This window comes from Bidens hawaiensis, unplaced genomic scaffold (assembly GCF_021521415.1).
Source record: "Bidens hawaiensis isolate Kalapana, Puna unplaced genomic scaffold, B.hawaiensis_p1.1 tig00048326_1, whole genome shotgun sequence".
Lineage (NCBI taxonomy): Eukaryota > Viridiplantae > Streptophyta > Magnoliopsida > Asterales > Asteraceae > Bidens > Bidens hawaiensis.
Window position 1 is genome coordinate 108,968 of NW_027498657.1, and position 15,365 is coordinate 124,332.

Below are 15,365 nucleotides of genomic sequence, written 5' to 3' on the forward strand. Positions count from 1 at the left end.
ACTTTATTATTGTAACCAAGAGTGTACATGAGTTGATCGGATCCCGAGACTTGAGCTCGGCTCGTTTAAATTAAAATGTGAGCTCAACTGAGGCTTGTTTAACTTAAGAGAGATCTATCTCAAACTTAACTTGTTTCAACTCTATGTATATGAGATATTTTACAAGTTTGGGCTTGAGTCATTCGTTATATATTAATTAATAAATTTATATATATATATATATATTTATCTTTATAATTTTATATATATGTAAAATAAAATTTAGTATCCGGTTGTTTTTGTCATGGTTACAACTTACAAGTTTGTCATGTAATTATATATTTATTGCATTAAATATAAGTTATTATCTATTATATGAATAATGGATTTCTTTAGACTCGTGAGTCTAGTCAATCTCAGTATATGAACCTCACGTTCGAGATCTTTTACTAAAAAATTTCTAATTTAAGTTTCAACTTGTTTAAGTTTGTCTTAATTCTAGCTTTTAGAAAGTAAATTTTTAGCAACTCACAAATGGCTCAAGTCTTCTACATCCCTACACAAGTAATGTTTGACCTTGAATTTGACTTTCGAGCAGATACGTTACAGCCAGAGACGCTTGCATCGCAGCCCCAAAAGGAAGAACATCTTCATTTAGTTGAAAAAATGGGGAATGCACTGGATGAGGTTTTTCATTTATTTCATTTTTCATTCCAATAGAATAGAAATAACCAGGAATAACCTCCGGGTAAAATGAAAAATCCTCGGCTCCCATTGATGGTGGCATTTCTTTAACATTATCGGGACCAAGAATACTTCCTGCAACTTTTTGGAAGAATTTATGCAAGCCCGCGTCGTTTATGGTGGCCGGGAAGAACGGTTTATCTTTTGAACCAAATTCTACAGTTGCATTACATCTATGTACATTTGCTTGACCTACAATCACCTGTTTAACAGATTAATAATTTTATTATGGCAAAAGATGAATAAATTTGTACCTCTTCTATTCGTTGCTTGAGTTGCAAGAAAGTTTCTTTAGAGAAAGCTCTAAAGGTTCCACCAATGTTGACAGAATCCGGAATAATATTAAAAGCACCGCCTCCTTGAAACTTGGCAACTGTAACAACCTGAGAAAGTGTTGTGCAGACAAACAATTTGTCTACTAATTGTTATATTGTGTATTATCCTTACTACATTATTATTATTGTCTACTAATCAGGCCCACTAGGCTGGGGGTTTGTGGAGGTAACCCCTAACCGGGCCTGGCCCAATAAAGGTTAGGGTTCATGATGGTAGCCATGGAGTCCCTATATAAGGAGTCTTCATCATTCATTTGAAGGACCTTCTCTTGGACCCTTGGCTCCCATACATATTTTTGTGTCTGTAAACAAGAGTTCATTCTCTTAGCAGTCACCTCCACTCCCCCACTTTTCTATGGCAGATCTCGAGCTACCGGAGACGGACTCGTGGTTCGTTCATCTCGAAGACCGGGGAGCTTGGACTTGGATCCGACCCGGACCCATTCCATGTTTCTTCAATATGTATATTATTATACGGGTTCAAAACTATGGGAGACAAAACGGGTAGTTTTTGTAATTATAAGCCGGGTCAGATCAGAATGCCCTGAAACATACTTTGGTTTTTTATAAATATAAAAAAAGCAAATAACGTTTAAAATATGATTAAAAAAGCTATATTTTTACAGTAATAATCTAGCTTCTTGATAAAGTGATCTAGTAGGTCAGTTTTAGGCTCAAATTGAAACAAAAACCGAAAATTTGATTTTCGGGTTTTTGAAAACCATTCAGGCCTAATTTTTTTGTTAATGAATGATTAATTTTGTTTGTTAGACATTTGGAACTAAAAATTTTGGGCTATACTCATTTATTAATTTCTAATATGCGGTATTTTTCGGTTTTTTTATTGGTCCGGTTCGGTCTATTCAGTTCGCTTCACTTGTTTCGATTTTTGGTATACAGCAAAACAAAACACGAATCAAAATTCGGTTTTTCAAAAACAAAAAACCAACTGTTCATTTGGGTTCCCTTACGTCAGTTACTCCGGTTACGGTTATTTCAGTTTCGTTCACACCCCTAATTAACACAACAATCTGGGCCACTTTCGTGGTTTGACTAATTCAACCCATTTGACTCGTTTCATCTGTAGAAACTTTCTTTACTTGACCCATTACATGTAAAAAGACCTGAACCACAAAAAGTTACCTGAGAATCAAGAGGATCGGCTTCTCTTGACACAAGATGCTGTAAACTGACAACAATGTTTGATGCTGCTAAAATTGGGTCGATCGAGTGCTGAGGAATGGCGGCATGACCTCCTTTTCCGGTTATGATTGCTTCAAAAAAACCACTTCCTGCCAATACAACACCAGACCGAGAGAAAACTTGACCGAAATGTCGTACAGGAGAAATATGTAAACCGAATATGGCTTTCACATTCTCAAGATATCCACTATCCACCACCACCGCCTTCCTCCGCAGGTTGGAAAACCAGCACCACAGTCCCCTGCCAACGGTGAGTATGGTTTTTGATGATCTTGGCAGCCCCAAGAAGCATGGTGACATGGCTGTCATGGCCGCATGCATGCATCTTTCCAGGTACTTTACTCTTGTGTTCCCATTCTACCATTTCCTAATCACAAACTTTATTCATCAAAGTTTTGGTGTATGCAATTGTGCAGGTCGCAGTAACATAACAGAAGCAAGTCAGCTGGTTAAAAGTCCAAAGGCCAAACGGTCTGGTTTTCACGGTTTGGTCTCGTTTGAAACTTAAAGCAGTTGTTAAACCCTTATTATATATATATATATATATATATATTCATTTTTGGGATAAGCAGTTATGCATATGTATTTTACTCATGAACCTTCTTTAAAAATTATATATTTAAAAAAATTGGTTCAAAACGTCAAACCACCAAAACCGGACCGTCAAACCACCAAAACCGGACCGTCAAACCATCAAAACTGGCACGTCCAACCATCAAAACTGGCACGTCCAACCTGGCCGATTTGGTTTGTTGTTTTGCGAAACCATAGTTACTCTATTTGGGTGTACTTTCGGGTCAAGCTTTCAAAAACTATTAGAAATAGATTGAACCATCCAAACAAAAGCAGGTCCGGTCCGCCAGTTCAGTTCATGGTTCGGTTTTCAGGATTTAACTTGGAACCTGCCATGCAACCTTTTTATACATTTTTTGTCTTTCATTTTTGAAATATGCAGTTATGTACATGCATTACAATCATGAACATCTCTAACTCTTTATCATAATAAAACTTTTAATACAAACTAATGATTTTAATTTATAAAAAGAAATGCATTCAAAAAAACTTTTTTGATAAAACCGTAAAAATCAAACCGAAACCGGGGGAACCACCAACCCACCTAACTTGTGCGGTTTGGATTGTTGTTTCACTAAACCATAGTTAGCAGTTCAATCGAAAATTTTGACCAAAATAGACAAAACCGAACCATGATCAACCATCTAATAAAAAAGCATAGTTGTGATAGATATGCTCAAGATGTAATCAACAAGGCTATAATATAACTTCAAATTATCAAATTTCTAGAAAGTCAACGTTCAAGAAATTATAAAAAGATTTCAAAAAAGTGAAATAGATGTCATATAAAGTTTTAGAGCATATATAAACCTGCAATGGAAGAGCATCCATGTCTGCCCTCAAAGCAACAAACGGAGGCTCACCGGAGCCGATGAATCCAACCACACCGGTGACCGCAACCGGGTGTTTGTAAGGAATACCCAAACGATCCAACTGAGCTCTGATAAATTTACTTGTTTCGTATTCTTGGAAACCCAGTTCAGGATTCTGGTGTATCTTTCTCCTGATTCCCACCATCCACTCAAACACTTGTTCTTTCCTCGCAAATTCAAGAAATCTCAGAAACCCCATCTGTGATTTGAGGTTTAAGAACGGAAACGATCAAGATCATCGATACCCACTTCGAAAGATTCATTTTTTTTGGTGTTTGTCTGTTTGATCATTGATGATGAAATTGAGTGTGTAAGGTTGAGTGTCGTGGGACCCTGAACATGTAGCGCCAAACCTACGTGGACATTAACACCGTTAATTTATTATTAAGAAATCTGCACAAATCGAACTCGAGACCGAATAAGAAACCGATAGTTTGATTTTGTTTCGGTTTATGTTTTGTGAAAAACCGGAAAAATCCATCGGTTAAAATTACTTTTTCATTGAACAGTTAATGTTTTAAAAACTTCGATATTTGTTTTATTTTAACATTAGTTAGTTAGTTATGTTTTTTAATTTGAATAAGATTAAATTATTTTAAATGTAAGTATCTTATACTAGCTTTTTAGTATTTTAGGCTAAAATGCATAATATTTTACTAATTATTTAAAAAAAAAAGTATTATGCCCAAATTCAAAATATCATGGATCAAATTTCTTTGGCCCGAAAATTACTACCTCGATTAACAAATCTGAAAAAACAAAATCCAAAATCGAATTGAGCACAAAAACCAAAAACCCAAAACTGAAAAACCTAGACACACTCGTTAAAGCAAAGAAACTAACACCAACTTTACAAAATATTTAAAAATTAAAATTAATGCTTGCCCAACTACGCCAATCAGCCGACGTAGTTCCAACCTCTTCTAAACCCTTCGTATTTAATGTTCCCCCTTGTGTTGTACATTAACGTTGCTCACCCTTCAAAGACTTTACCATTGCCACCTAGTCATCGTCTTCAACACATAAGCATAAAAATTGCATAAATCAGCTTTGTTTTCCACCCCTATCCTCAATGTCTTAACTTGGTCAATCATCCCGATAAAAGAGTCATACTGACCAGGTATTTGGATTTTCACGTAAAGAGACATTGATTTGGCCTGCAAGATACCAAAACGTAATTTGTTGTTCCCTTTAAACTTTAAACGATGCATACAACATACTTATAAAAAAAAAGTTCAAACGATGTAATATGTTAAATAGTTTTAAATGCTTTTGTCATAATAAAATTAGATTGATTTGACTTTTTTCCCAAATCTTGTAAATATTTAAGACTTAAACATTTAACTAATCTTTCTAATCAGCATCACTTGTTTACAACTTTAGGCCAGTCTCCTCATTAGCAGAATCATCATAACACTTTAACACTTGAAAAAAACACTTCACAGTTCATCCTTGCGCTCGGGATGTTGACTTTGGCCTTCACTTTGACTTTCAAGTAGATACGTTACAGCCAGAGACGCTTGCATTGCAGCCCCGTAAGGAAGAACATCTTCATTTAGTTGAAAAAATGGGGAATGCAGCGAATGGGATTTTTCATCCTCTTCATTTTTCAGTCCAACAGAATAAAAAAGACCAGGAATAACCTCCTGGTAAAATGAAAAATCCTCTGATCCCATTAATGCAGGCATTTCTTTAACATTATTGGGACCAAGAATACTTCCTGCAACTTTTTGGAAGAATTTGTGCAAGCCCGCATCGTTTATGGTGGGCAGGAAGGACGGTTTGTCTTTTGAACCAAATTTTACTGTTGCGTTACATCTATGTACAGTTGCTTGACTTACAATCACCTGTTTAAGAGAAATAAATTTCTTATAAGTTTCACGAAAAAAAGAGCATTTCTATCAGTAGTTACAATTGTTCGGCTCGTTTAACTGGAGAGAGCTCGAACTCAGTTCATTCATGAGTAGTTTTTCAATTATTTTTATTATTTGTTTATATACATTTAACTATTTTTATTAAACTTGTACAAATAATACGTTCGTATAGGCTCGCAAGACAGCTCGAGCTTGATAAGTAAAGCTTGGGCTTGTGCTTGTTTATTAACCGAGCTTATTTATAGGCTCAAGCTTGTTTAAGCTCGGCTCAGTTCGAGCTTTTAGCGAGCCAATCTAGAATAGTTTACGAGTGGTTTGGCTCGTTTACGCATTTTGACCTCTTATGCGGTACCCCATCTAGTTCTATGAAATAACTCGGGGTTCTAACTTTACATAATATTTACTGTCAATAACCATTTACCATTGTCATCTTGTGAGTCCCATGGATCCATAAAATGACAACGGTATTGTACCTCTTCTATTCGTTGCTTGAGATGCATGTAAGTTTCTTTGGAGAAAGCTCTAAGGGTTCCACCAATGATGACGGAATCCGGAAAAACATTGAACGCATTGCCACCTTGAAACTTGCCAACTGCAACAACCTGCCAAAGTGTCCATGTTTAGTACAAACAAATAATGTATCATATGTATAATTATTATAGGAGATTTAAAACTATAGGTGGCAAAATGGGTAGTTTTTGTAATAGTCAAAATAAATGGTGTTTTGGGTCAGAAATCCATGAAACACACTGCCTGATTTTTTTATAAAAAAATAAATATAAGGTATTTTCTAAATATAATTACAAAAGGTATACCTTTTTACGGTAGTAATCTACTTTCTTGATAAAGTGATTTAGTAGGTTGTAAGCGTTAACATTGTGTGCATGGGTCGGTTTTGGGAACCAAACCAAAAACCGGAAACTTTTGGGATAGACCATTTTATTATTGATGATTATTACACATATGGATCCAAAAAATTTTGAAAGTGTTCGGGGCTAAAAGTTTTTTGTTAATTAATACTTAAGCTTAATTGATGATTATTACACATTTGATCCATAAATATTTTAACGAACCAAAAATCAGTTCTTTAAAGAAAAAACATAAAACCAACATGTCGGTTTTTTATTGGGTTCGATTATTTCGGTTTTAAGCACACTCCTAATTAACACAACAACTTAGGCCCCTTTCGTTATTTGACTTGTTCAACCCATTTGACTCGTTTATTCGTGGCAACTTTCTTAGTTGACATGTTACTCGTTAAAAGATCTGAACCGACCCGATTATAAGTAAACGGGTCAAAACCAATAACTGCAAAAAAAACGTTACCTGAGAATCAAGAGGATCGGCTTCTCTTGACACAAGATGTTGTAAACTGACAACAACGTTTGAAGCTGCTAAAATCGGGTGGATTGAGTGCTGAGGAAAGGCGGCATGACCTCCTTTTCCGGTTATAACCGCTTCAAAAACACTACTTCCCGCCAATACAGTACCGGACCTAGTGGAAACTTGACCAAGAGGTTGTTGGGGTGAAACATGTAAACCGAAAATGGCTTTCACATTTTCAAGAGATCCGCTGTCCACCACCACTTTTGCACCACCACCGCCTTCCTCTGCCGGTTGGAAAACCAGCACCACCGTCCCCTACCAACGGTCAAACATGTTGAAAGTCATCTAAAGTGCAGTTTTAATGTATACAACTATATGATCACTTTGTTAAGAGGTATAGATTGTTATTGTAATAATATAGCTTCTGTAATCATATTAAGCAAATTAAAATGTATAAAAAAGTGGTAATAAAAAGATGATTGAAATCAATATTCATAAACATACCTTGAGAAGGTATGGTTTTTAAGAATCTTGGCAGCTCCAAGAAGCATGGTGACATGAGCATCATGACCACATGCATGCATCTTTCCAGCAACTTTACTCTTATGTTCCCATTCCACCATTTCCTAATCACAAAAATTAAACCTTAATCCAAACACTCCTAGGTTGGCAGGTTCGGGTTTTGCGGTTTGCTTGTGCGAGGTACAGGGTCATTGTGTCGTTCACGGCCGTGTACGTCCCGTTTATTTGGTTGGCTACTAACATGGAATCCACGTGGGCTTCCAAGTTTTTCACTCCCATCTTACGCGCAATTCTCAGCCCGGCCAAGAATGCTTCATACTCCGCTTCGTTATTCGTACTTGGAAAATCCAGTCGAATAGCGTAAGTGTATTCTTGGCCTGCTGGGTTGGTTAGTTTCAACCCTGAACCTGAACCCTCGTTGCTGGCTGCTCCATCAGTGTAGAGTCGCCAGACATCATCGATGTCCTGTGCTGGGGAGGGTTGAGCCTCCTCCTGGCACTCTTTTTCCGCGAAGCGGGGACTTCTGCAATAAAGTCGGCCAAGACCTGGCCTTTTATGGCTGGTCTCGGCTTGTACTTTATCGCGTATTCTCCCAATTCTATTGCCCATTTGGCTAGGCGTCCCGACAGTTCGGGTTTGCCTAGAACGTTTGCAAGTTTGAAGTTGGTGAGAACGGTGATTGGGTGACCCTGGAAATATCGTCTTAGCCTGCGTGAAGCCTGTACAAGTGCTAAGACTAATTTTTCTAGGGTAGAGTACCGGGTTTCTACGTCTGTTAGGACACGGCTAACATAATAGATTGGCATCTGGATGCCTTTTCGTTCTACTAGCAGGACTGCCCCGGTTGCTCTATCTGTGGCGGAAAGGTATAGGATTAATTCCTCCCCCGCTTCTGGTGCTATGAGCGTTGGGAGTTCGATCAAGCGTGACCGAATTTCCTAAAAAGCTGCTTCCGCTTCTGGTGTCCAGCGGAAGTGCGTTTTCTTTAAACAGTTTCTCAATGTTGACACGAATGGGAACGACTTATCCGCATGGTTTGCCAAAAAGCGGTTAAGTGCGACTAGTCGTCCATTCAGTGTCTGAGCTTGCTTGATGGTAGTAGGTGATTCCATTTTGAGAATGGCTTCGACCTTTTCAGGGTTCGCTCTGAAGCCATCTTTAGTAACGATGACTCCCAAGAACTTCCCTTCTTCCATCCCAAAGGAACACTTGCTCGGATTGAGCTTCATGTTTATCTTTCTAAGCGTGTTGAAAGTTTCTTCGATGTCTTTCAACATCGCTTCTGGGTTAGGGCTTTTGATGACCAAGTCGTCCATGTAGACTTCCAAGTTCCTCCCGATTTGGGCGTGAAACTCTTTGTCCATCAGGCGTTGGTATGTGGACCCGGCATTCTTAAGTCCGAATGGCATCATTTGATAACAAAATGTGCCATCGGGCGTCCGAAATGCGGTTTTGTCCTGATCGTCAACGGCCATGTGGATTTGATGGTACCCCTTGTACGCATCAAGGAAGCATTTAAGGCGAAACGGTGCTAACGAATCTACCTTAAAATCAATTTCGGGTAACGGGTAACAATCTTTGGGGCATGCTTTGTTCAAGTCTTTGAAATCTATGCACATGCGCCATTGTTTGTTAGCCTTCGGTACCATGACGGGATTTGCAACCCATGTTTGATATCTGCTAACGCGTACGATGCCTGCGTCAAGGAGTTCCTTGACTTGGGTTCTACACGCGTTAGCTTGTTCCGCCCCCATTACTCTGCGCATTTGTATGACCGGCTTAAAAGCCGGGTCACACTTGAGCTTATGCTCTGCCTTACTTCGGGGTACACCAGTCATGTCAGCTGGTGTCCACGCGAAGATGTCAGCGTTTTTCTGTAGTAAGCGTTTGAGTAAGGTACGCGTAGGATCAGTGACTGTTGGGCCAATGGTAACAGCCTGGTCAGGATATTTGCCATTGAAGGCCCATTCTTCTGGTTCGGTGATGGTTGGTTTAGCCATTTTTGGTTTGGGTTTAGATGAGACAGATGCGATACATACCTGGGGAATACCGGTGATCATCGCTACACCCTCAGCTGTTGGCCATCCCATCATGCCGTGGACTGAAGATACCACGGCATTGAATCTTGCCATCCCGTCTCTCCCGAAGAGAATGTCGTATGTGTGGTGTGGCTTCCTCATTACGACAAAGTCCACGTCTTCTGTGCGGGAGTGTTTCCCGTCCGTGAGAGTGACGGGGAAAGATAGGATACCCAGGGGGGTGTTTGCGCTGCCGTCGAACCCTTCCATCGAGGCGTAAACCGTTTCCAGGCGCTCCTTGTCTTCGTCGTCTAGCTTGTCGAAGAACTGCCTGTACATAACCGTTGACGAGGCGCCTTTGTCAGCAAGAGTGCGGGAAGTGATGTAGTGCCCCAGCTGGCTTTTGATGACGATAGGGCCTTCTTTGCTGGGTCCTCCTGGCACTCGCGGGAAGCGCACCTCAGCTTCCTTCCACGTGCATGGTTTGTCGTTCGTCTTTTTCTTCCTCTGATGTTACCATGAACCATGTGGATGCTGATGTCAACGGGCTTTCGTCCGTTGCCTCTGTATCGGTTATCATTCCTCCCTCCACCTTTGATTGATGCCACCAGGTGTGTAAGTTTTCCATCCTTGACGAATGTTTCAATAATATCCTTCAAGGATGTACACTCCTCAGTGGTGTGACCCTTTGTCCCGTGGAAGTCACAGGATTTGCTCTGATCCGCACTAGGTCGCTGCCGGATCATTGGAGCTTTTGGCCATGGGAGTTTTTCGGTGGCAAATATCTCCGTGACGCTTTTGGTGAGTGGCGTCCACCGGGGGTGTCGGCTTGATGGGTGCGTGTTATCCCTTCCGCCTACTAGAGAGCGAGAGCTGGATGAAGTGTCAAACGTTACTCTTTACTGCCAAATACCTAGCTTCCTCTTTTTGTTTTGCCAGGCGGTCCGGACGTTGTTTTCTCTAGTCCTCTGCGTGTAGAGGTGTGTACTCTGGGGAAGATCCCTTCCCAGTTGCTTCTCCGTTTCGGCAAAGCGCTTGGCCGCCGTCATGATGGCATCCCATGTGGATGGCATGCCGTCTTTACCCGTCAACGTGCGGATAAGCTCTGGGTATTCGGCGCCCTGGATGAAAGCGACGCAAACAAGATCTTCGCTTATGGTGCCCAGACTCAGCTTCTTCGAGTTGAAGTGAGTGATGAAGTCTAGTAAAGATTCATCCTCTTCTCTAACGCAGTTGAGGATCGTCCACTGCTCTTCAGTATACTTCCTTTGTTGACTGAAGTGCTGGCTGAACTTGTGTTGGAAGTCCGCCCAATCATAGATGTGGTGGACCGGTAGACGAGCAAACCACGCCCTGGCTGCCCCGACCAACGTCATCTAGAACATATAACACCACGTGGGTTCCGTCCAGTTGCTGACGGTTGCCCCCGCTATGAATCTGTTCAAGTGATCGTATGGGTCGGATATACCATCATAAGTGCCGATGTTGGACATCTGTTTGGCACTCTTCGGGGCGATTGCTTCCGCAATGTCCTTGCAAACTTGGACGTTCCCGCATTTGCAACAGTTGGTCTAAAGGTTTTCGAGAAGTCACGTGGGTTTCCCCCCGCGTTCCTTGGTTTGAAGGTTTCTCCGAAATTCCTTCTCGGTTGGAAGTCCGTTTCCTTACGCTTCCCTTTCGCCTTATGGCGAGGGTTTGCGTCGGTGTCGGATTCTTCCCGATCATCGTCCGAGTATTCGCACTCGCTCATGTTGAGCTGTTGTCGAGTGCTTCCGAATTCATCAGCCTGTTGGATGGAACGTAAGCGTTCGTCCAACTCAGCTTGGAATTCCTTCTGACGTGCTTCTGCCCACGCTTTAACTTGATCAAGTGTTTGGTGGGGGGGCCTCGTCGGTTGTCTCTCCAACTGGGTATCAGTGAATCCCAGTGAATGATTGTTTACTGCACTTGCCCCGGCTCGGGTAACCGGGGTAGTGTTCGTAAAATTTGTGTACTCGCCGGTGTTCCTCCCAGTAGCTGGGGTTGTGGTTACCGGGGTTTCTTGGTCACTCGCTGGCCTTGGGACCGGAGTAACGTTAACCATTTTTCCAGAAGTTTTGAAAAAAAAACTGAAAAAGAATAAGTTCTAGCTTTTTATGCACGGATGGCGCCAATGAAGAAACACTAATCGACCCCGGGCAGATTACGGATAATCTGGGAGTTAAATAGATGTTTCCCACGAGGGTTAGGTCTGGCAAGATGATTATTCTTCTGCTGACCTGCAAAACAGACACCGTAAGCTCGTCACTGAGAAGGGGGGGTTCCTCCTTGTGACCACCCTCCGGCGTGAGAATCAGACTAGATTGCTCTGAATATAAGTGTATATTAAGAGAAATAGCTAGTGAAGATAAGATGATGATACCGTTCCAAGGTGTTGGAGTATTTATAGTCGAATGAAGGTTTCCAAGCAGGTACAGCCAGCTGTATACTGTTCCTTTTCCACCAACCGTGGGCTACGTACGTGCCATGATGAGGGTTGGTGGGTAAGCAGCGGCTGATAGTGACATTGCCGGCTGTGTACTATTCCTTTTCCACCAACTATGGGCTATGTACGTGCCACGATGAGGGTTGGTGGGTAGGCAGCGGCTGATAGTGACATTCCGTATTAGAGCATGTTCCTCCTCGTACTGTTGTCGGTGAGCTGTCACCCTGTGATTGGCTCATGGGCTGCTCTGGTCAGATCTTGTCTATTTTGTCCATACCTTGGCAGGTATAGTACGAAAGATCTTCCAGAAGCGTACGGACTGGCTCATTTGGGCGGGAGTATTCCCGCCTTGCTCATTCCTTCAGGTGACATTACTGAATTATTTAGAGTTAGTGCCTTGTGCGTGTAGCCTTGCTATTAGTGCGGGTAGCCTTCCCTGATGGCTTGTATCCGCAGCTGCGGGAACAGGCGGGTTACTTCACCATTTGGAGGCTTTTCCTGCTGGAACAGCTAGCGTATTGCGCGTAAGGTCTTCTTCTCTCTGAGCATGGTGGGTCCTGCGGAATCAGTTGGTCCTTGCGCAGACGTCCCTCTTCAAGGTGAGTCTTGCGGGTCCAACTGGGCTCTGCTGGGACCTACCTCTTCAATCTGGTTTGAAATTTGGAATAGGCTTTTTAACCTTTATTATTCATATATCTTCTTTCATTTTTAGTTATGTACATGTATTATAGGGTAAAGTTAAAACAGGGAGACAAAAACGAGAAGTATGAGAAAGATTTGTGATCACACAAAAAACATTTTAAAAATAAATTCAAAAAAAGTCATAACTCAAAATATAAATAAAAAACAAAAAAAAAATTTAAAAACTAAAATGTTTCCGCCAACATTCATGTTAAAAAAATTGACGAAAAGACACAATGGCGAGATCAAAGACACAATGACGAAAATGAACAAAAGTCACAATTATAACTAAAAAAGACACAATAGATCGCAAAATATAACACAATGCCGACAAAATATAGCACAATGTTGAGTAATACAACACAATATAAATAAAAAAAAGACACAATGTCAAGGAAAAAGACACAATCAATGACGAAAGTAAACACAAAACACAATGATAAACAAAAAGACACGACTTTTTTTCACTTAACATTGTGTTTTTTTATATGAACGAGAAAGACGTTGGAAACATTTTTTTGTTTTTAATTTTTTCGGTTTTTTATTAAATTTTGAGTTCTGATTTTTTTTAAAAAATTTTGAGGGGTTTTTTTGTGTGGCTAAAAATCATTCTCATTTTTGTTCCCTTTGTAGAATAATTTAACCCATGTATTATAATCCATAACCATTTTTATCATTTTTAAATTTATAATAGAAACAAAAGAGATTTTATATATAGATAAAAAAGGTTCAAAACACTAAACCATCAAAACCAGCCTCTCTAGTTTACCCACCCAACTAGACAAGCTTGGTTTGTCTTTTCATAAAATCTTAGTTAGCAGTTTGGTCTCGAATTTTAACAATATCCACCTAAACGGACCATGAACCACCCTCTAGACTAAAAAGTAAAAACACATAGCTGAGATAGATATTTTCAAGGTACATATAACTTTAAATTCTTAGATTTCTATTTCTATAGAGTCCGAGTTCAAGAAGATTGAAAACGTTTATAAGAATTTCCGAATCAGATTAAGAGTAACCGACACCCGACCACACGTAAGCGGTTCCATAAACCAGAAACAAAGCTGAAATGAACAATAATTTCAGAAAAAAATCATTTTTAAAACCAACCCGTTTTAACCCGAACTATGTTCTAATCAGACTCCTTTCAACCTTAACCCGTTCTCTTAACCAATCCGTTTGCCTGTCCTATTATTACCAGAATTCCAAATTCAAAAATAAAAGTAAACCTGCAATGGCAGAGCATCCATATTTGCTCTTAAAGCAACAAACGGAGGCTCACCGGAGCCGATGAATCCAACAACACCAGTAACTGCAACCGGGTGTTTGTAAGGAATACCCAAGTGATCCAACTGAGCTCTGATAAGTTTACTTGTTTCGTATTCTTGAAAACCCAGCTCAGGATTTTCGTGTATCTTTCTCCCGATTCCTACCATCCACTCAAACACTTCTTCTTTCTTCGCAAGTTCAAGAAATTGTTGCGAAATCTTGGAAACCCCATTTGTGAATTGAGGTTTAAGAACAGAAACGAACAAGATCATCGAAACCCATTTCAAAAAAATCATTTTTTTTGGATGTGAGGAACCGGTTTGATGATGAAATTGAGTTTGCTTGTAAAGTTGAGTCTTGTGGCGCCAAACTTAAAGTGTACAATGCTCCCTACCGTTAACTTTTTAAGGAAAAATCCAAATAAATTACCACTTTTAATATTGAAAAAAAAATCCCTAAAATGATAACTTTTAACGCGTCTTTTCATCCTCTTTATTGTCTTCTAAACGTTTTTCCATCCCCTTTGTAAGGACCACACAACTTAAAACCAACTAGTAAAATTTGTATTTATATAATATTATTTAATTTTAAACATTTAAATATGAAAATGACAAGTTATAAAAATAACAAAACTTTTATATAACAAATTATTATTTTTAAATTTTAAAAAATAGTTCTCTCCTCATTCGAAACCAGCATCGAAACTGTATGTCGTTAAACGTGCAACTGTCGGTAAAATAGCCTTCTACTAACCAATTATGAGCTCCTTCACGATCATGAAAACTTGGTGCTTGGCGGATTGGCATCCGAGTCGAGGTCGGGCTCGAACGGAGCTCTCATAATGATGCCGCATAAGCGACATGGGTACGAACAATACAAAGATCATCTCGTCCTCGGTGAATGAGCTTGATGATATGGATAATGCATCGGAATCCTTATATTTCTTTAAACATAAAAGTGGTAAACTGACAACAACGTTTGAGGCCGCTAAAATCGGGTCGATCGAGTGCTGAGGGATAGCAGCATGACCTCCTTTTCCGGTTATAACCGCTTCAAAAACACCACTTCCCGCCAATATAGTACCAGACCGAGCGAAAACTTGACCAAGAGGTTGTTCGGGAGAAACATGTAAACCGAATATGGCTGTCACATTCTCAAGATATCCACTATCCACCACCACTTTTGCACCGCCTCCGCCTTCCTCTGCCGGTTGGAAAACCAGCACTACCGTCCCCTGCCAACGGTCAAACAGGTTGAAGGTAATCTAAAGTGCAGTTTTAATGCATACAACCATGATCACTTTGTTAAAAGGTGTATATAATTGTAATGAGATAGTTTCTGTAGTCATATTAAGCAAATTAAAAAAAGTATAATATATGGGCAACAGCCAACAAGTGGTAATAAAAAGTTGCAATTCAACTGTTTTGACCAGATTAAAGTTGGGAAAAAAATGATTGCAGGGTTGCAATGAGATAATTAAGTAGATTAAAGTTGAGGATAGTTTG

The 15,365-nt window shown here is 40.0% G+C and overlaps 1 protein-coding gene and 1 pseudogene across 2 annotated transcripts; both read right to left on the minus strand.

Annotated features, from left to right (window-relative positions):
* Window positions 1–535: 535 nt before the first annotated feature.
* Window positions 536–3,969, minus strand: LOC143597459 (IAA-amino acid hydrolase ILR1-like 4; annotated as a pseudogene). The gene is made up of 4 exons (XR_013146913.1): window positions 3,645–3,969; window positions 2,202–2,628; window positions 978–1,106; window positions 536–925 (listed from the first exon to the last, which is right to left on the minus strand). The product of XR_013146913.1 is annotated as an IAA-amino acid hydrolase ILR1-like 4 (transcript).
* A 1,090-nt stretch (window positions 3,970–5,059) lies between these two features.
* Window positions 5,060–14,159, minus strand: LOC143597462 (IAA-amino acid hydrolase ILR1-like 4). The gene is made up of 5 exons (XM_077075961.1): window positions 13,821–14,159; window positions 7,407–7,532; window positions 6,907–7,221; window positions 6,054–6,182; window positions 5,060–5,553 (listed from the first exon to the last, which is right to left on the minus strand). Exons 1-5 carry the CDS (start codon window positions 14,154–14,156, stop codon window positions 5,146–5,148), a joined length of 1,314 nt encoding a protein of 437 aa, XP_076932076.1. The 5' UTR covers window positions 14,157–14,159; the 3' UTR covers window positions 5,060–5,145.
* Window positions 14,160–15,365: the final 1,206 nt, after the last annotated feature.